Below are 22163 nucleotides of genomic sequence, written 5' to 3'. Positions count from 1 at the left end.
TCGCTTTTTATTTCTCCTCTTTCCTATTACTTGTTTCGCTTCTGTTTCAGTTTTTATAACCATTTCTTACTTTGTGTAAGTAAGTTGTTGTTTTTTAGCACGTGTGTTTGGTAGTGTTATTTTTTAGGATTACTGATAAACTACTGTCATTTGATTTGTATTATTTGTATTTGTTATTTATTTTAATTTGAGTTAAATTATGTCTGAATTTATTATGTCTGTATAGGTCTTTTATTAAGTTTTAGTTTTATTTAATTTGAGTTATTTTACTACTTCAACAAACTAAATGGAAATGAAATAATATATATATTGAATTTATAAATGTGTATGTATATATATATATGTATGTGTGTATGGTTGTACATACACATATATGTAGTTGTTTTTTTGGTGTTTGGCATAGTGTTATGTTAGAATCATTATTATACTCTTATACCTTTTGTTCTTTAATATTTTGAATTGTTTTTAGCTTTATTTTTTGTTTTTCATTTAAATGTTAAGTTTTGAAATTTTGTTGTCATTTTTATTTAATTTCTTTATTTTTAAAATGTGTATAAGTAGTATTTATAAAGTTTTAGCTTTTAGTTGTTTTAATACTACAATTGATTGCTTCTGTTGTCCTCATTTGTAAGTCGCTTTGGATAAAAGCGTCTGCTAAATGACTAAATAAATAAATAAATAAATAAAAATAAATAAATATATATTGGCCTGTGCTTTCATTGGATTCCTATTTCACTGAAAGGAGAAAGTCATACAGGTTTGTAACAACATGTGTGTGAGGAAATAACATTTCATTCTGGAGTGAATTCTTCCTTTAAACATTATTTTTCTTAATAATGTAAACCTTTTGAAACAGGAAAAGCAATTTAGCACTGAACATTTTTGTTTAACTGGATCTCTTTCTGTTACTTTGGCTTTTCTGCATTCAGATGTTCTCTCCAAATATTTGAGACAATTTCAGTCACTAGAAATGCAACCCAAATATTATATTATGAAAGCAATGAATAACAAGCACATTCAGTGCACTGCGCTGTAAATACAAGCCGCTTATTAAACACTTTTACGAGGCTTTCGGATCTACTTCGAACATGTACATTTTAAAAAACAACATCCAGCTAAGAACTAACACGCCCCAAAACAATTACTAAACTAGGTTACAGATAACCATTTTCATGCTAAGACGCACATACCTTCCATATCTTAGAATACACTATGCCACAGTGTATGGGGGCAATCAAAACATTTTAGCCCTGACGTTTCACACTTCATAACTCCATTCCACAATTCAAATCAAATAAATTGACAGCTGGGTGCCTGGCAGGCCCCCTGCCTAAAAGCTTTTCATGCATAGTGGAGTGATTCAGAATGCCCTCTAAACACTCTCACACACACACACACACATCCGTGACTGTCCACTGACCACAGGCAACAAAATCTGCACATTCAAACCAAATATCACTCCAGAAAATCCACACACATATTTGAGAGACAGACACAATTCAATGATGAAACTTTTCAGATGTCAACATAAGACATCTCAGTGATTCTGAAATTTAAAATTAATATTTGGAACATTGTTCATCTTTAGGAAAAATAAATCCTCAGACGGCATATATATGTATATAGACAGTACATACAATACAGTCACTTAAAGGGACAATGCAACCAAAATCTAAATGTAAAGTGTAATTTATTCCAGTGACGCAAAGCTGAATTTTCAGCATCATTAGTATTGCTCATTATTTGCTTTATTCTAAACGGAATGTACATAAGTGTACATGGAATGGCATAGAAACCTCACTTCTACAGTCATATGGCCATGAAAAGTCTTAAATGTTATTCACAATTAAGAGTGTGAATTAATAACTGATAGCAAATGTGTATTAAAAGAAAAATATTTTTGAAAAAATATTGTGAAATAACATTGCAATTTAAAAGAGGAGTAATTTGTAATTTATTCCTGTGATGGCAAAGCTGAATTTTCAGCATCATTACTCCAGTCTTCAGTGATCCTTCAATCGAATATGCTGATTTGTTGCTCAAGAAACATTTCTTATTATTATCAATGCTATCAATAGCATTTATAAATAGCATTTATATGAAACAGATTTTCTGTAACATTATAAATGTATTTACTGTCACTTTGATACATTTAATGTGTCCTTGCAACGTGAAGATGAGTACAGTTAATAATGAGAGAATTATCATTTATTAGACACTACTGTCTCATAAACACTCTCATACTGACTCACACACACCATCTCTTATGGGAGTATGAATGTTTGGACTTAATTGTTTTTTAAAGAATATATCAAAGAAAAAAGATCCTGCATGCGATGTCTTGCATAGGACAAGAACTTGCAGTACCAGTATCCAACTATTCATAGGTTTTTCTTAAACTTTCATGCTTGCTGTTTTATTTCATGTCAAAGGATTGTTTATACTGGCATATTTTTTTTTAATGTTTTCCAGCAGCCTAGTTTTGATTTAATATGCTATCATGTTTATGATTTCATGTTGGGTCAGTAAATCACACACTGAGGTGTGGCGGAGCAGCCTGGTGTAATATACTGCCAAGCACACGTTTACATGTTACGGATTATAAATCAGTCTTAATAGAGAGTTACAGCCTGAGTTTTGCTTTTACAGCTGCCAATTTATTGTAAATGCTGACAGAAATGTTTAAACCCTCTTCGGCCGCTGTTTGGACAAACAGGTATTTCTGCTTCAACTCATGTCTTTAGTTGTGCCAGAAGTTTAAGCATTAAAGAAATTCACCTTTAACATTTAATTGTGTTCTTAAGTCCAGTTTTAGCTTTGCATACCTACCAGTTAGATACTTTTTTGTTTTAAATTCATAGGTTTTCTTGTAAATGAAAGGGCACTAGAGATTGATGGCAGGCCTTTTATTAAAGGGGCTTTTAAAATATCATCTATTGCCTTTAGTGAAGCTCTTCTGTAAATTTGTGCCCTTGTTCGGTGTTAATATACTCAGCCAACAGCGGGTCGTATTGAACATATCTCGTAAAACACAGGTTCTTTACAGCCCAATGAAACAGAAAGCGCGAGGTGGCTGAAGGGAAATATACAGCCAGATGGATAATTCGGCTGTAAGCTGCACTCAAGATGTTTTGACACAGGTCTGAGGTTGTGTCTAGTTCAGTGTAAACCTCCTAGAGAATCAAATCAATTTAGAAAATCCATTTAAACAATTCTATTCCTATATATATCAGATTCAAAAAGCATCTGGAGTGCACTAGATAGTCTAGCAGAGTAACCTCACTGAAACAAATTTGGTGAAGAAACAATTTTCACTCAGAAATTGCACGTAAATTTCACCAACAATTACAAAGACACAACAAGTAACAAATTGAATTTAAAAATAGTGAAGAACTTTAATAAGCTCAAAACAATTAAACATCTCAAATTCATCCTGCATGGACTTAGATTATAAAAGATGATAAGAACCTGAAATCCAAGGCAGCTGTTATACAAACAGAATAAACAATCTATACATATTTTCGCATTAAACTAGTTGTTGTTGTATAGTAATATTTGTAGTACATTTGATTATGTGTATTTTCCAGTTCAACAAGAGAACACATGGATACTCCATTTATGATGTCATTACAATGTACTACCAGAGTAATTTCACTTTTGACAACATGTTCTGAACAAAATCAAGCAATTCTTCCATTTTCTACAGTATGTGACTAAATGAACAAACAACAACAACATAACAGCTCAAAGGCCAGCATAGAGATCAATAGACCTCCAATTACCCTGTCATCACTTAAATGTCCTGATGGGGAAAAAAACACAAGGGATGGTCAATCCTGTAGGAGACTGAAAGTATGAAATGAAGAGGTGAGGATGGGGGATCTATCTCTCGCTCTCATCTGTCCTCCCTCTCTCTTTTCAGACTGTTGTCAGGGGAGACAGGAATTGTTGGCCAGGGGGCATGTGATGCCACGCGACACATGCTAAAAAAATAAAAGTGGCCTAATGCACTACTGAACGCACTGTGGCTCTGTTAAAAGAGCCGCTTGAGTTTAATTGACAACAGCTGATTTGAAAAGGGTTCATTTCCCAGTTCAGTTTGGCAGTGGAGATGGGAATGTGAAGAAAACAGCCCTGTTTGTGGGAGATATTGGATTTATGGCTACTTCACTTCAGCAATGAGTATAAAAAAAGGAGAGAGATGCTGTTCCAAAACACAGTGAGCGAACTTTTAAAGCATCATAAGTGCACTAGCAACAAAAAGGCTTTTCCAAAGGCAACTGAAGTACACTGCTTCTTATGCTACACTGGAAAAAAAAGGTGAAATTGCTAGTAAATTTCACAATCAATTACAAAGAAACAGCAGGAAACACAGCGAATGAAAAAACATTTGCAGTAGAAAAACTGAAATAGTATTTTCTTATAAAACACACTTGACGCCAAATGCATTGTGATGAGCAATGGCAAATAAATAAATATTAGCAACATTATAAAACGATTATTCTGTTTGTTTATTTAAGTGTTCTGTGTTAAAAGCGGTTGCCTCAAAATTTCTGAGTTGCTGCCTATGGAAATTGATACAAAACAGACACTTATGAGGTTCCAATTCAACTGAGCCATATAAGACAGATGCCTATGTAGACAGCAGGCATATACTGAAGGCAGCTCACTACGCTTTGGAACAAGGATAAAGTCTCTTGTGACACTGTCATACAATATTCCTTTTGTCATGTGACAAGTAAAACAACTAACAAAAAAAAGGCACCCTAGAAAAACAAACAAACAAACCTGCAACCACACTTGCAAACATCTGTCACAAAGAAGTACTTCAATAAGCTCGAAGCAATTAAACATCTAAAATTCATTCTGCATGGACTTTCAACCCTTCAAAAAAGATTATAAGAACCTGAAATCCAAGGCAGCTGTTATTCAAGCAGATACGTGAAATGTAAAACTATAAACCCAAGCTGGATTGGTTAGTAATTCTTCGGCCTCGTTCAAGCCAGCTTCTCCTGAGATTTACGTTTGGTAAACAGGCTGGCTGAGAACACAGAATATTTAGTATTTTGTACATTTTGAGGGTGCGTTATGAGGGTTTGGGATGCCAGGAAGAAATGAGGTTCCCTTTCAGTCGCTCACCTGCCATTCCGAGAGGGTTACAATCACCTCCATTCTTCCATATGCACCTAAGGAATGTTCATATGTGTATTGCTTTCCGAAACCTCCTTCGGGAAGGTTGGAGCTTCCGTAACGTCCCTGTTCCAAGTAGAACGGGTACGTTTCCCAGTGTTATCCAGTCTTACTCATTGGGTAGTGCTCGGCTCCTCAGCGAAAACCTGATTATGCGCTGCATCTGCTGCCTACTTATACTCACGCTGTGATCAGCAGCAGCTGGATGCAATAATCGCATGCCAATGTGCATTGGCTCGTTTAGTTTACACTCGAAGTAGATTGGTCTCTCTAAGCGAGATCCCAATTCGTCGGTCATCCGACGTGACGTCTCCGTTCCCTCCTTCAGGGAACGAGGGTTACCATACGTAACCGAAACGTTACCATACGTAACCGAGACGTTACTCAACATTTGGTGTAGAGAATAATATGTTACATTGCACTCAGTTCTGCAGGCATAAAACAGAATAAAATAGACAAAGATACAAATATAGAAGAAAATACAGTACTATACAAATGCTAATAATATAGTCTCATATATTCAGACAGATCAAGAACTGTCCACTTAGACACTGACCACCACGATCAACTACAATACAATGTGATTTTACATTATTTTTAACGTGAATAAATCTGAAAACTATGACAACGCACAAAACAAATTATTAAAAAAAATGGCTCACCATTCTCCACAAACAACTATACGGCATGAGAGAGAATGAAAATAGTGGAAAATGACTATAGACTTGGTGATACAAATTTCATTCTCCCCAAAAATAAAAACTTTACTTCATAGATATTACTCAGGAAAAAGCAGAATACACAATTTGCTCATGGATCATTTGTTTACTTGCTACTAAAATTCTGAATATCTTTTAAAGATGGCATAAACCTTACAAACTAAATCTAGTCAAATCCAGTGACTAACTCATTGCATCAACCCGGTACCTTGTTAACATGACTTCCTTCCGACTACTAGCAATGCTATGTCAATGTCTGCTGTTTGGGACAAAATAAGGGTACTTCAATCTCACTGTCTCATGACACGACAAAGGGTAAATAAAAACCGCACTCTCGACATTAACCCGGATTTAGACCTCCCTCCAGCTGTCTCTAGACCAGACGTACAGGACCGTGAGCCCATTAACCGGGTTAAGCTGCTCTGGAGAGTTAGGGGTTACTGGTTCTCTTAACTCGAGTGCTTGCAACTCAAGTGCTTATTGACGGAAATGAAAACAACACCTTTATGGGAGGAGGTGGGATGTGCACAGGTTTTCCTCCATCCCGTAAGGGCAGAACAGGCTGTTTATCTTTGTTAGAGGTGAAACCTTCCAAACTACATCAGCACACAGAACGACAGCTCCTTACTTTGACTTATTTAGAGAGAGAAAAATAGATTTTTACTTAGAAAAAAGTATGATGGTGGTACCATGGTTCAACGATGTTAAATTGGTACGCTGAACAATAGCGTGGCACTAATCATGATTATCGTATTTGTATACTATAGTATTTATTCTAGTGTTCAAAAGTTTTGGGTCAGTAAATTTTTTAATGTGTGTGTTTTTTTTTTTTTTAAAGGTTCACCAAGCCTGTATTTATTCAATCAAAAATACAGTAAAAACAGCAATATTGCAAAATATAATTACAATTTAAAATAATAGATGTTTTCTATGTGAATATATTGTAAAACATAATTTATTCCTGTGATGCAAAGCTGAATTTTCAGCATCATTACTCCAGTCTTCAGTGTCACATGATCCTTCAGAAATCATTCTAATATGCTGATTTGCTGCTTAAAAAGCCTTAATATTATCAATGTTGTTTTATTTGAAATAGAAATTGAAACATAATAAATGTCTTTACTGTCACTTTTGATCAATTTAATGTATCCTTGCTGAATAATAGTATTAATTCCTTTCATAAAAGCCAAGAATACTATGGTATTTCCATGGTAGATATCTAAAAATCTTAGCATGAAAAAATTACCATGTATCATACAAAGAAGTACATGGTACATTGATGGCATCTGATGGTAATAATATACTATGGTTTTTATAAAGTTCTCCAAGGTATGTGGATGGTATAATATCATGGTCCATTTTGGTATGAACTGAAATACAATAGTGCAAAAACATGGTAAAATAATATGGTACATTTTTGTTGCAAAAGATCAGCTCAAACTCATATGTCATTTTAATTTTAAAGTGTGTACATAAATAACAGTACCCACAGAGAGTGACAATGTCCCTGTCCATCACGCCACTGAAAAGCCATCAGACACGTGGGTGGTTTGTTTCCACGTAACTCCAGACAGGCGCACGAGACACAGCGGAGGGGTGGAAGACATCACGTCATCGCAAACTCACAACATGTCACGCAAATTAAACAAAACAAAGATCAAGGACTAAACACCCGCCCGTGCAGAAGTGTTCTGCTATTTACTCATCCTCATTTGCATGGAGATAAAGAAAAATAAAGAAGCAGGAGGACAAAAGACACCTTCGCTTTACACGTCTCACTGTTGATTAATAAGGAGCTGTTGAGGATCTTCTCTGTCTTACTTTCCATGCGCTTTCATACGCACACTCTTATTTTGTCAGCAAAGCAATTAATTTCTGAAAGGCTTTGATGGTTTGATAACAGGAGGCTGCTGTGCAGTGAAATTAAGGGAGAGCAAAGAGACAGAGAGAGAGGGGAAATTTGATCAAAAGTATGGATTTTGATGCAGGACACATCTCAGGTACTCAGAAACTGATCTGAAACCCACTGTGATGTGTGTGTGTCATATTTAGCAGGCTTCTGAGCTGCTCTTATAAGTGTAGATCAATGAACCACCCAGTACTTCATTACACACAGTACATATAGGGTGGCCTAGAGTCTGGCAACCAGAAGGTTACTGGTTCATTCCTACAAGGGTTGAGCCATAAGCAATCATCTCTGTGTCCTTGTTCCAGGTACTTAACCTAAAATCACTCCTGATGTGATTGCCGCTGAAGTGAGTGTACTGGAAATACTTTTAGTTATAGAAATCTCTATGAGCACAGACTGTGTCAATAGAAAAGTCTATTATATATATATTAATATATGAAATATTATATTGTATAATTTGTAAATTAGATCTCAAATTCATTCAGACATGCACACACACACATATATACATATATATAATCTATCTATCCATCCATCCATCCATCTGCTTTGATATGTTTTAAAGTATGGTTTATATATAAACATGTTTTATACATTTAAAATTCATAGCAATAAAAGTATTACACATTGTATATGCAGCATTGCATATGATACGTACATGCAATATTGCATTTCAAAAATGTTTAAATAGTATACTGAAAATAACTTTCATACTCTCAAAAACAAAATACATCAAAACACATAAAAAACTATCAAACTCATTTTTTTATTGCTAGTTGCTGCAGCCCTATTTTATTTCCATGAGTCTCCAAACTTTCCTAAAGCTTTGAATCAAGAAACTTGCTTGCCACAAACAAAACCGTATCCTTTTGTGACCCTTCCGCTGCATTCATCTCTGCGCCTTCCTTTTCCTGCCTCCGAGCTCTTTGTCCTAAGTCTAATTTGTCGGAATCACTAAAAAGCGAGGAGAGGGGGCATACGGCTGCTCAGATCTCCTGGATAATTCTATTGGACGCTTCTAATTAAATCAATGAGGGCTATTATAGCAATTATCTGGCCAAATGGGACCGCATTGTGCCCACTCGATACATTTAGTAAATTCTGTCAATCTTCTTATCACCAAGACGGCACACGCCGTAACCCTGTTTTAATGATGTACCTGGATATGCACAATGTCTTGCACGTGGTTTGTCTTCTTCATCAAATCAAAATGATAGTGAGGCTCTTTTGTGCCTCCAGCCCACTCGAACACACACACTAATGCAAAATCTGGATGTAATTTGTTTTTGTCATGCCGTGACTTCATTTCCTTGCTTGTAATGGGGATATTCTATGCATTGACTAATAAATAATTAATTAGCGAGAGATCCGGGCTGTCAAACAACATTTCCTGCAACAGAAAATCACTTATTTTTGTGCAATATTTGTACCAAATAGCATCCTGCCACCTTACTTTACCACAGAAATGTACTTTGATATATAGTTTTAAGACTCACATACTGTACACACATGAACAGCAACATTTCAGTTTCATGCATGAAAATACAGCTTCCAAACTATCTACCTTACTTTTTAATTAATTGTAGCAAAAACAGTATTACAAATAATTCCTTTGCTCCCAACCACTAGAATCTGGAAATCGTAAAGAAATGTTTTCTTGAGAAGCTAAATTGCATAAAATAAGAAGTCTTGTTTTCTTTCGAATTGATCAGAACGAACTGACTGCATTATTAAAACAAGACAGAATATCTGCCAAACAACTTGACTTAATTAATTAAATCAAGTACCCCATCGAGAGATATTTGTTGCTGTTTTCAGCATAACTAACTTAATTTTGTTCAGTTTTTCAAGACTTCATTAAACCTTGAGACATCTTCAGTTAATGATGTTTGAATGCTTGTGTTGAAAAACAAAAATACTGAGGACGATTTTCATTTTTGGCAATGCACGAACCATTTAATGCCATGACTTTATGAATTTAAGACTTTTTAGGGCCTTAAGGGCAAATTAAGACCTTTTAAGGCCTACAGAAACCCTGGTATTATATTTATATACATATATACATTATAAATACATAAAATATAAATAAACAAAAAAGATTTTCTCACCTCATAGAGTGTAATGACTCCATTAGTTTCATTCGGAGCCTTCCATTGCATGAAGATCTTCTCCTCGTATGGGCCTGTCTGAATGGACTCCATAGGAATGGGGCCAGGAACTGGTATAGAAACACAGACACACGAACACACATTCAAAACATTTAGCAACTCAAAAACATGTTTAGTCAACATCTATAACTCAAATACTGTACCATTGCATCAACACCTTTAAATAAAACGTGACTGTTTTGAGAACAGAGGTGACGTAGGGTGACAGAAATGGCTTGTGTTGCTGGGTAGAAGAGCAGAGATTGGCTGACTAAAGAAGCAAAACTATGTCAAACACACCTCAGCCGCAATGTTCGAAGTGTGAATTGTAACAGCTTTGCTACCCTTCGGTATCGAGGGGTGTTAACAAGTGCTACGAGTACCACTGCGCGCATATGCGTGTTTCTATTTGCATATTTTTGTGCGCACGTCCCCTCTGGCACACATTGCAAGTTTTCCAAATATACTCTTGCTAGAACATCATTAACACCCTAAAAACCTGTTTTCAAGATGCCATTATCCATACACAGCTTCATCCTGCTCTCGTATGCCAGAATGGCATTTTCAGAGATTCTATGACTTGACAATTTCATAAATTTGCAAGCAAATGTGCTAATTTGGCTCAGTTTGTTCAATAGCCAATAGGATTAGTAATTTGTCAACAGTATGTTAACTTGAGGCTAGTTGTCTTTCATTTCTCAGTCTTGGTTAGTGTCTTTGACTTGACTGTTAGCGATGACACACTAATGAGTCAGACTGTTCCTGACAGTGTGTGCAATGAGAGCTAATGACTTGGCTAAAAGGCCATTTAGTCCAACTTGCTTTGCACTAAATCGCGGCTAATTGGGAGGGCAGATTAAAGAGATGAGCGTGGCAGGGCCGTAACGGGGCAAGCAGGAGAGGAAGCTCGGGCACAAACAGATTAGCTGGAGGTCGTCTTGAACGGCGAAGAAAAGAATGACAACATCTATTGTTCATGCAGCATTTCATTAACACAGCAACAACACACGAACCTAAACCATGAACTATTTAATTGAGGAAAAGCTCATTTATTTTGGGAATCTCATTTATTTAACAAAAGAGAATGTTTCTTTTTTTCCCACTTTGAACAGATTTAATCTCATTGAGTTCTTTCTGTTTATTTCTTTTGCATGTAACTAAGCTCATCTTCAAAATGTTGAAAGGTAGAGATATTTGCCTTCATTCATTATTAAAAGCTGAATAGACTTTAGCATGTATTCTTCAATGGGAAAAAATGTGAGCTTTTCTAATAACTTAAAATACAAACACTTTCACTGTGTCCTGAGATTTGAGAGGATACATTAATAAAGCATGCAACTAACGTCCACACACAATTATGATTTATGAAACAATCATGTTGTCCCCCCTAAAATTCCCCCATTACTGAATAATGTAATGTAAAGTGTACATGAACTTTAGTTTGGGTTTTTATGTATATGCGTATAATACTGTGTTTGAATGTTCATATATACTGGCATACATTATGCTTGCTTTTCTTGATTTTTGTTCTCTTCATTTTGTAATAGTTCAAAGTATTAAGTTATGTCTTGAGATGTATAATTGTTTCTTCCAATTAATGAGGGAAAAAAGAAAGGATCTCATCTCATCTTATTCTTTCTGTTTGTTTATATTGCATAAGCTCCAGTTCATCTTCATTTGCCTTAAATCGCTATTAAAAGCTGAATAGTCTTTGGAATTTATTCTTTATAGGAAATTATTTGAGCTAATCTGATATTTCAAATATTTATTGTGAGTATTACAACTGCTGAGGTCTGAGAGGATGCATTATTAAAACTTTAAAATCATTTCTAGCCAATGTCTATAAAATTATGATTTATGCAATAACGGCATTTTCTTCCAAAGTTTCACTATTGCTGAACAACAACAATTTCATTAGCAGAAATACATTTTCTGAACTAATCACTGAGCACAACTGCACCAAACTTTATGTTGTAAGAGAAAATGGATATTGGTGAATATAGCCATTTATGGAAATCTCACTCATAGTATGCTGAAAACAGAAAGTTGCTTTTCCCACATAGAACATATTTCCTCTCATATCATTCTTTCTGACTATTTCAATCGCATGCGACTAAGTTCATCTTCAAAAAGTAGCGAGGTTGAGTTATTTGCCCTCAATCGCAATTAAAATCTGAATAGTCACTGGCATTTATTCTTCGATGGGAAAAGAATTGAGCTAATCAAAGAAAAAGTGAATAACGCTCTCTCACCGAGGTGCTGATGTCAGATATCGTACTGCAAAGTGAGGCCAGTTAAATTATATTTTCAACGATTCTTCAAATAGCTTGATTGGGCACTAGCCAACAAGCACATTAAATCACGGTTACAATGAAATCTAATTAGATTCAGTCCTCCATCCGCTACCTTTTCCACCATATAACCATGCATGTGCGAGAAATGCCGCTTTACATATTAATCCAGCTGATTAGCTTCTCGTGTGGAGACTGTGAGTGATGTTTCATTAAGTTTGAGGTGGAGGAAACAATTTTTCCCCTTTATGCTTGTCCCTCTCAGATACAAATAACTTTTAATAGGTTTTGTAATTATCATACATTGAATCTTACTGATTATTTTCGTCTCTGAATAAATCAGGCTCAACATATTCACTCTGTTCCTGTTTACGCTTGTTTACGGGCAAGCAGCTTTCCCTAAGTACAGGGTCGGTGTTGTTGTTGACTTAATAAGGTAAAAAATGCTCTGCTGTCCTCATGTTAATTTCACCCTCCTACAATTATACCCATATAAGGTAACACAGAGGGACAAATTTGCTTATTGATATGTTGCAGCTGTCCATCAATTTGCGAACACAAAGGACAGCAATTATAGGTTTTCATATGCAAAAAAAACATTAAAAAAAAAAGAAAAAAACATCAGTGCGGCAGACAAGAGCAGATACTGAATAACCAAAAGAGTTCTATCCAGATCAAAACAGACTCATCAGAACATGAAAAACGAAAAGAAAATGAGATGAGCTTGAATTATACGCTATAATCTAATAATCTAAGGCCTGACAATAGGCTTTATTTTCACACGGCTTTATTGCTCAGCATTAAAAACAAGCTGGGAGAAATTAATTGTAAATGGAGGCTGAGTGCTTCCCTCTGGGAAATTTTCGAATTAAGCACCGCTTGCAAACCTTCCCTCCGTCTGAGAAACATTGTGTCTTTTCACAGACTGTGAAGCTTTAACATGCTCTTCCTGTACATTGGGATTTCCTTTTAACTGCAACACATCAATGGAACGGATGGATTAAAGGAGGACGGCTTTTATCATCTTTGTTTCATATTTGTTGTTTTTCTTCGGGAAGAGCACAACGGTACTACGGTCTAACAATTCTGTTTCCATTTACTTCTCTGAGTGGATCTGACTTCAGTACAGAAATGTAGTGATTCTCAAATACACAAGACAATCTAATGTCTTACAATACAAACACTTTCACTGTGAGCATTACAGCTGCTGAGATCTGAGAGGATGCATTATTAAAACATTAAAATTGTTTCGAAATCATTTACAAAAGTATGGCTTATGCAGCAATGATGATTTTTCTAAAGTTTCACCATTACAGAACCAATTTAATGTGTACATGAGCTTTAATTAAATATTGATTTATTTAAAAAGCACACTGGTTTACTTTATTAGCGGAAATAAATCAAATGATAACAACTGCATCAAACTTTAAGTTGTACTACAAAATATAATGTACATTAGAAGGAATACAGAATATTTGCCATTGGCGTTGTTTTAATATATGATGGAAAACAGCATCACTGAATTATAAAATAATTGTATTTCAACACTACTGTTCAAAAGTTTAGGGTCAATAATATATATATATATTTTTTTTACATTTTTGGATGATGCAAGGATGAATTAAACTGGTCAAAAATGGCTGATACATTTAAGGTGTCACGAAAGATTTCTATTTCAAATAAATGCTGGTCTTTTGAACTTTCTAGTCATCGAGAATTCTGATAAAAATGCATCATAGTTTCCACAAATTATTAAACAACACAACTGTTTTCAAAATCAATTTTTATCTTTAGTCATTGCTTAAAAAATTACCTTTTTTCTTTTTTCTTATTTTATCTAAATAAGATTTTATCTTATTTTAAAGGCTGAAAGCAGTAAGACTCCCTCTTAGGCTATAAAAATGAAACAAAGAACAGAATTTCCCTGCTTTTAAACCTTTTAAAAAAAATCTACAGTTTATTTTTGACCACAGCGCAAAAGTAAGTAATTTTAAATGACCACTATTGAATAGCATTTCCCAGAAGATCACTGAATTTCCACAGCAGCACTCTGAAAAGCTTCAGAGTTGCATTCAGCTGGAAAGAACACGGAAGCGCTCCAACACAAAGACTTAAAAAAACAAAACCAACGGCCCTTCAGCCCTCAAGAACCAGGCGTAAGAGTCATTAATTAAAATGTTGGATAATTGAAATAATGGGGTGAGGTCATTGAACTGTTCCCATTTTCACATTTGAGAATGTGGTAAGGGCCACACATGTTGTGAAACTAATTTGCCAAAATCTACAACTGTCAACATTAGCTAGCGGAGTCCCTGATGCTGAATATTGGCTATGAAAGGATGTTCTAGCCTATAATAGTCGTGTTTTGCTTCATTGTACTGAAGCATTAACCTCCAATATGTCTGTACATGCGCAATTCTTCCAGTGAAGGTTAGTAGTTATTACTTCTGTTCTTGTTTAATTCAAATGTCTAATAAGATTAAATGCCAAGAACGAGTGTTAATGATTTCTGGACCTAACAAAGCTCCATTTAAAATGTTCCTCAAACAACCTTCAAGTAAATCAATTCAAGAAGACAATCAATTTATTTATAATGCTCACAAGTATACAGTATCTCTTACCCAGAAAGTTTTCTAATTAGCCTAAACCAGCACTTAGAAATGAAAGAATATAACGATAGCGATTCAATTTTAAACATAGTTGCTTTGAGAGTTTTGCTATCAGTATAAAATAGAAAAATATATTCAATACAACACTGTTTGTAAATGAAAAAAAAATACAGATAGATTCACGGGTTTCATTAGAGAGAGAAAGAGTATAAAGTAAATTGAAAAAAAAAGATTAGTAAATATTAGCATGGCTCTTTGGAATACTTGATTCTGATTGAATAATCAAACAGTATTTGTATAATAACCACTAAACTGTATAATTGTTCTGCCGTGCAATCAATTTCCTATTCTGTGCTAGTTTCATGTCTCTCATAGCACTCCATGGTCTTGTTTGTTTCACAAAGTAAAATAATTTCCACATATTACATGTCCATTTCTTTATTTGTTCATTTATTGTTAAGTAGCCATGGTAATGTTCTGTCAGGTCTTCTTTTACAACTTCTTTTATATGATGTGAACCATGAGGACTATGTAAACAAGCATTAGTGCATTTGTAATTTATTTTATTTGTAATGAAACAAAATGGATTCAATTAGAAAAGAATACAAATCGCTCATCTGTGAACTCGAGTTTATAACAGAGAACAACACTAAATTCAATCTCTTGCATGCATAATATCAAATTAGTCTTATTACTCTTATTCATTTTAATGTAGAATCTTATTGCATTTTATCTAACTTATTAATTTTTCTTCAAGTTGTACTTTCTACTTTTATTGTATTTTTATGAAACTTTTTATAATTACAATTTTTTTAATACTTTTTTTTTTTTATAAAGCACTTTGAATTACCACTGTGTGTGAAATATGTTATATAACTATATGTGACCCTGGACCACAAAACCAGTCTTAAGTCGCTTGGGTAAATAATTAGCAATAGCAAAAAAAAACATTGTATGGGTCAAAATTATCGATTTTTCTTTTATGCCAAAAATCATTAGGATATTAAGTAAAGATCATGTTCCATCAAGATATTTTGTAAATTTCCTACCGTAAATATATCAAAACTTAATTTTTGATTATTATTATGCATTGCTAAGAACTTCATTTGGACAACTTTAAAGGCGATTTTCTCAGTATTTTGATTTTTTTGCACCCTCAGATTCCAGATTTTCAAATAGTTGTATCTCGGCCAAATATTGTCCTATCCTAACAAACCATACATCAATGGAAAGCTTATTTATTCAGCTTTCAGATGATGTATAAAGCTAAATTTCGAGAAATTCACCCTTATGACTGGTTTTGTGGTCCAGGGTCACATATTGCCTTGTCTTGCCTCACTTTATCTATATATAAATTGTTTTCGCCTGATTTTTTTCTGACATTTACAGAAAAGTATATAAGAGTGAAATCATGGTGAAAATACTGAACTGCAATAACGTTTGAATTTACAACCGGATGGACAGTTTGGATGTTGTCTTGTCCATCTGCTAAAGCATGATAGATTTCAGAAATGAAGTCATGAGTGATCATCAGTAATGTGATTACTGTTCAGACAGTAATTAGTGAAGTAATCTTATTACAAACTGGAGAAGTCAGGGTGCAAATTATGGAGGGGTTTGGAGTAGTGATGGACGTTACATGATTTGACAAAAAACAAAACAAAAAATCCACATCAGACCAATACCAATACCGCGTGCTGGATCGACGCATCCTTAATTTGCTGGGTCTGACGCCTGACACTAAATTAAAGCCAGTAAAAATGAAAGGTTTCGTAATTTACAACATCTATTCCTCCATCCCCTCATTCCACCATCTTACATAATCCCACTCACCATCTTCCTCCGTCTGTTTGACGATCTCCTCGCTCTCCTTGCTGCCCTCAGGGTTGGCCAGCACCAGCCGTAGTCTGACCGTCACGAAAGGCCTGAGTCCCCTCAGAGTGTAATGAGAAGAGGTGGGAATCAGCTCCTCAGCAGCAAACTCCTGCTGGTTGAACACATACTGGTACTGTACGGTCAGGTTGAAGCTGTGGCAGCGTGTCACGGCGTATCCGAAAGTCTCCCACTGCAGGGTCAGCTGACGGGCGCGAATGTCCACCACGTTCACGTTCTGGGGACCGTTGACTGGATCTGTGGGGATAAAAAGAGAAAGAGAAAGAGAAAGAGAAAGAGAAAGAGAAAGATGCATGCATAATATCAAATTAGTCTTATTACTCTTATTCATTTTAATGTAGAATCTTATTGCATTTTATCTAACTTATTAATTTTTCTTCAAGTTGTACTTTCTACTTTTATTGTATTTTTATGAAACTTTTTATAATTACAATTTTTTTAATACTTTTTTTTTTTTATAAAGCACTTTGAATTACCACTGTGTGTGAAATATGTTATATAACTATATGTGACCCTGGACCACAAAACCAGTCTTAAGTCGCTTGGGTAAATAATTAGCAATAGCAAAAAAAAACATTGTATGGGTCAAAATTATCGATTTTTCTTTTATGCCAAAAATCATTAGGATATTAAGTAAAGATCATGTTCCATCAAGATATTTTGTAAATTTCCTACCGTAAATATATCAAAACTTAATTTTTGATTATTATTATGCATTGCTAAGAACTTCATTTGGACAACTTTAAAGGCGATTTTCTCAGTATTTTGATTTTTTTGCACCCTCAGATTCCAGATTTTCAAATAGTTGTATCTCGGCCAAATATTGTCCTATCCTAACAAACCATACATCAATGGAAAGCTTATTTATTCAGCTTTCAGATGATGTATAAAGCTAAATTTCGAGAAATTCACCCTTATGACTGGTTTTGTGGTCCAGGGTCACATATTGCCTTGTCTTGCCTCACTTTATCTATATATAAATTGTTTTCGCCTGATTTTTTTCTGACATTTACAGAAAAGTATATAAGAGTGAAATCATGGTGAAAATACTGAACTGCAATAACTTTTGAATTTACAACCGGATGGACAGTTTGGATGTTGTCTTGTCCATCTGCTAAAGCATGATAGATTTCAGAAATGAAGTCATGAGTGATCATCAGTAATGTGATTACTGTTCAGACAGTAATTAGTGAAGTAATCTTATTACAAACTGGAGAAGTCAGGGTGCAAATTATGGAGGGGTTTGGAGTAGTGATGGACGTTACATGATTTGACAAAAAACAAAACAAAAAATCCACATCAGACCAATACCAATACCGCGTGCTGGATCGACGCATCCTTAATTTGCTGGGTCTGACGCCTGACACTAAATTAAAGCCAGTAAAAATGAAAGGTTTCGTAATTTACAACATCTATTCCTCCATCCCCTCATTCCACCATCTTACATAATCCCACTCACCATCTTCCTCCGTCTGTTTGACGATCTCCTCGCTCTCCTTGCTGCCCTCAGGGTTGGCCAGCACCAGCCGTAGTCTGACCGTCACGAAAGGCCTGAGTCCCCTCAGAGTGTAATGAGAAGAGGTGGGAATCAGCTCCTCAGCAGCAAACTCCTGCTGGTTGAACACATACTGGTACTGTACGGTCAGGTTGAAGCTGTGGCAGCGTGTCACGGCGTATCCGAAAGTCTCCCACTGCAGGGTCAGCTGACGGGCGCGAATGTCCACCACGTTCACGTTCTGGGGACCGTTGACTGGATCTGTGGGGATAAAAAGAGAAAGAGAAAGAGAAAGAGAAAGAGAAAGAGAAAGAGAAAGAGAAAGGAAGGTCAGAGATAAATATGATGGGAAATTGTCATAACATGGTCAATTGATTTTTTAGTCATATGAGAAAGACTTATCAAAAGACATCATTCTTTCATTAAAAAAATATATGTACACTGTGCAAAAGGGGTAGGTAATATTTTTGTTTTTGGGTCTCTTCTATTCACCAGGGCTGCATTTATTTGATCAAAATTACATGAAATAGTAATATTAATATAATAGTAACAGAAATATTGTGGATTATTATTAGAATTAAAAATAACTGATTTCTATTTTAATATATTTTAAAATGTAAATTATTCCTGTGATGTCTTTTTATTATTTATTATTATTATCAACGTTGACAGTTGTGCTGCTTAATATTTTTGTGGAAAAAGTGATGCATTTTTTTCAGGATTCTTTGATGTTCAAAAGAACACCATTTATTTGACATAAATATTTGACAATATAAAAGTCTTAACTGTTGATTTTGGTCAATTTAATGCTTCCTTGCTGAATAAAACTGAACCCAGACTTTTGAATGGAATAGACTAAAAAAATTATAAAGCAATTTGAACTCATTACATATTATCATCACCAGGTTCTGTGAAATACTTGATTCTGATTGGTCAATTGTTGCTTTTTGCAGTCAAATATTTCTATACAAGTTATTTCACAAAATAATTTAAAATCGAATCAATATTTTATGCCCATTTTTCATTTGGTAACAATGTAACAATGTATTAGTGAGATAAAAGACTCATTATCACATCCGTTATATTTCAGCATTATATTTGGACAACCTGCTCTCTAGATGGTGTCAATCCTTTTTTTAGCAGATCACCACTTCTGTAATCAAAATTGCAAGAACTTTCAATAAATAAATATATGCTACAACTAAGCACTACAACTATCCTCTGTTGTATATGAGATCCTAGAACAATATCGAGCAGTGAAACAAACAGTATCAGAGACTCGCCAGTGGATGCAGTGGGGTTGTTGGACAAAATCTCTCACACTAATTCCTCTAGATTAGAAGAAAAGCATAAAAGAGGCAGGCGACTGGTTTTTGACTTTGGCCTTGGGTGAAACTTGAGGGAGCCGCATGTGAAAAGGAGTTTTAACGTCTTAAGATAGTTTACATCATGGCAGCTCTCTTAGGGCGCTTTCATTCTCAAAGTTCTGAGAGTTCCTGGGTGCAAAGCAATTTGAGCATTGTGAGAACTGTGTCATGTCTAGGACAGACATCAGCGTTTTTCAGCTTCAATGGCTCAGTCATCAGTGGCTCCTACACATGGGAGTTTTAGACTTAGAAAGTTTGAAGCATTGCTTATTCAACTGCATTCTATTCAAGATCAAGCAAACCAGGAAATATACTGTTTTGTTGTCTGTACCTATTTGGGAGCCTCATTTTAGGTTCTCTGCGGGAGATTTGTACTGAAGCTGAACTCTTAGCTGAGCAAATTGCTGAAAAATAACAACAAATGACCCAAAACCCTAAATTCTTTACTCCTGAAGGACAGATTACGGCTAATCTATGTTTATTCAGAGTTGCTTCCCATCTAAAGGTGCCATCTAAGCAGATTTAAGACTGTAAATCCTACTGTACGTGGTTAAGCCTCACTAGAATAGCTATAAAAGTAGAGACATATGTCCGATCAGGCAATGCTTTGGCTTTCAGCCACTGAGGGTCCGTGTCCAGCATGAAGCCACCCGTCGAGGGAAGGTGTTGGGCGGGCAGGGGATATGCCTGGTGGACAGGTGCGGGGTAACAGTATCATCATTAATCTGAAAGAAAGAGGTGAATATGTGAGAGCATTAGCAACACGCTAATGCGCGGCCGTGGGGTACGCCGTGGTGCCATAGGTGGGCTTTTGGAGCCTGGATGAGGGCTGGTGTAGTTTAGCAAGGGGAGATGCTGATGGATGGCGAGCATAGAGGGTCATTAATCGCAGATGTTGGGGAGAATTGCATAAGAGAAATCAATCTTCAGTACTGCTGCTGCGCTGCTTTGGCGCGATCTCTTCAGACCCAAACGCCCCGCAACATTTATCACACCTCCACCATTCCTCTCGCTCTCTCCGGAACGACAGGGGAAACTGCAAGCAATAAACATATCAATAGGTGTCCACCATACCCAGCTGCGTGGGTTTTTTAAACCGAGATATTCAGATGAGGGAAAGACAGAGGCAGGGAATGAACAACAGTGGAAAACAACAGTGAAAAATGAAATGAAACAAAACAAAACGTGTCTCATTGGGCATAATGAAATTGTATCATATATCAGCCAACAGCCATTCTGCTTTCTAGATATCAGCATCAAGCATTGAAAATGACATGATGGCCCATTTTTATTTTTTGAAATAAACAAAGCATTTCAACAGTCATCTGCTGTATAGAACAAATGGAAAAACAAGTGTAAAAAATACACATAAAAATAAAACAAAACAATAAAAAAAATATTATAAAATTGATAATAAAATGAATGACTAAATAAAATAATTAATATAATATAATTATTTTTCATAATGAAATAAAACAATTAATAAATTACAAAATAAATGAGAAAGAGCAAAATATATCACAAGTCAAAGATCTTTTGTCATTTGTGAGCCTTGCAGAGAAAAATAAAACACAGCAGGCTGACAGATGCTTTATTACACTTCTAAAGAGTCTTGTGCTTTTCTTCAGAGAAAATGTTCAGATATTTCTGCAAGGTTGCACTTTGCCTTCAAAACTCACTAAACTTTCCATCCAATGGTCATTTGTAGGCCAAAGTGGCACCATCGGTTACATGAAAACATGACCAACCTTCAAAAACATCTCCATCCAATCAAAGAAAAACCCATCAAAGGTTAAAAGAGTGTGTGGATGGACACAAAATACTGTATATAATCTTTGCTCCAAAACCCAGTGATACTGCCTACATAGACTGCTGCTTTGATATGAACAAACTTGAAAAATAAATAAATAAATACAAATCCATAAAAGTGCAATGAAATTGGTCCCGAAGTACTGCCCACATACAATGCTGTGTAGCAAGGCAGCTCACAGGTTTTTAAACAAAGTCATTGCAAAACAAGAAAACCTTCACAGCACATAACACAATTAAAGAATATTGGACATGGACAGGAAGTACGCACTGTGTGCCAGTTAATGCATTTAAAGTATCTGATATCCAAAGACTCACCCCATGCAGTGACACTACTCAAATCAATTAGATTAACACTGGGAACAGATGTTGGGTCGTTTCTCTCCAGAGTGTTTTTTAATTACTGTCTGTTTTTTTTTTTTGTAGCTGTAGTAAACAATACTTAGCATTTAACTCTGGATGTAACTTTAAAACTTATCCTTTTAGTTAGGTGATGCGCATCAAAGTGAAACAGTTGTACTTTGCGCAGCGTGAAGCAAGAATTTGCGTATCACGCTGGGACTTGACGTTTGTGTCTGCGTTGGGTCTCGCGGGAGCAGGTCTCTAATCCACTGGCACTTGATTCGACAATGCATGTGCTACATCCTTTTTACAATCTCTAGATTATAAAACATTGAATTCTCTCAGCTATGTAACGTGGCAGTAACGTATAGAGACCTCGGCTTGTAACCTCG

The 22163-nt window shown here is 35.4% G+C and overlaps 1 protein-coding gene across 12 annotated transcripts in view; it reads right to left on the bottom strand.

Annotated features, from left to right (window-relative positions):
* The window catches only part of ptprt (protein tyrosine phosphatase receptor type T), a 280622-nt gene that overhangs the window by 116078 nt on the left and 142381 nt on the right, over nucleotides 1-22163 (bottom strand). For all 12 annotated transcript variants that reach the window (XM_016457210.1, XM_016457211.1, XM_016457213.1 and 9 more), the window contains exons 8-9: nucleotides 18218-18514; nucleotides 9927-10036 (exon numbers count right to left, since the gene is read on the bottom strand). In XM_016457210.1, coding sequence (XP_016312696.1) covers nucleotides 9927-10036; nucleotides 18218-18514 — 407 coding nt within the window. The remainder of the gene's footprint in view (nucleotides 1-9926; nucleotides 10037-18217; nucleotides 18515-22163) is intronic.

This window comes from Sinocyclocheilus anshuiensis, unplaced genomic scaffold (assembly GCF_001515605.1).
Source record: "Sinocyclocheilus anshuiensis isolate Anshui unplaced genomic scaffold, SAMN03320099.WGS_v1.1 scaffold447, whole genome shotgun sequence".
NCBI classification, from domain to species: domain Eukaryota; kingdom Metazoa; phylum Chordata; class Actinopteri; order Cypriniformes; family Cyprinidae; genus Sinocyclocheilus; species Sinocyclocheilus anshuiensis.
Note: the sequence above shows the minus strand (reverse complement) of the source record. Positions and strands in the feature narration are given on the sequence as shown.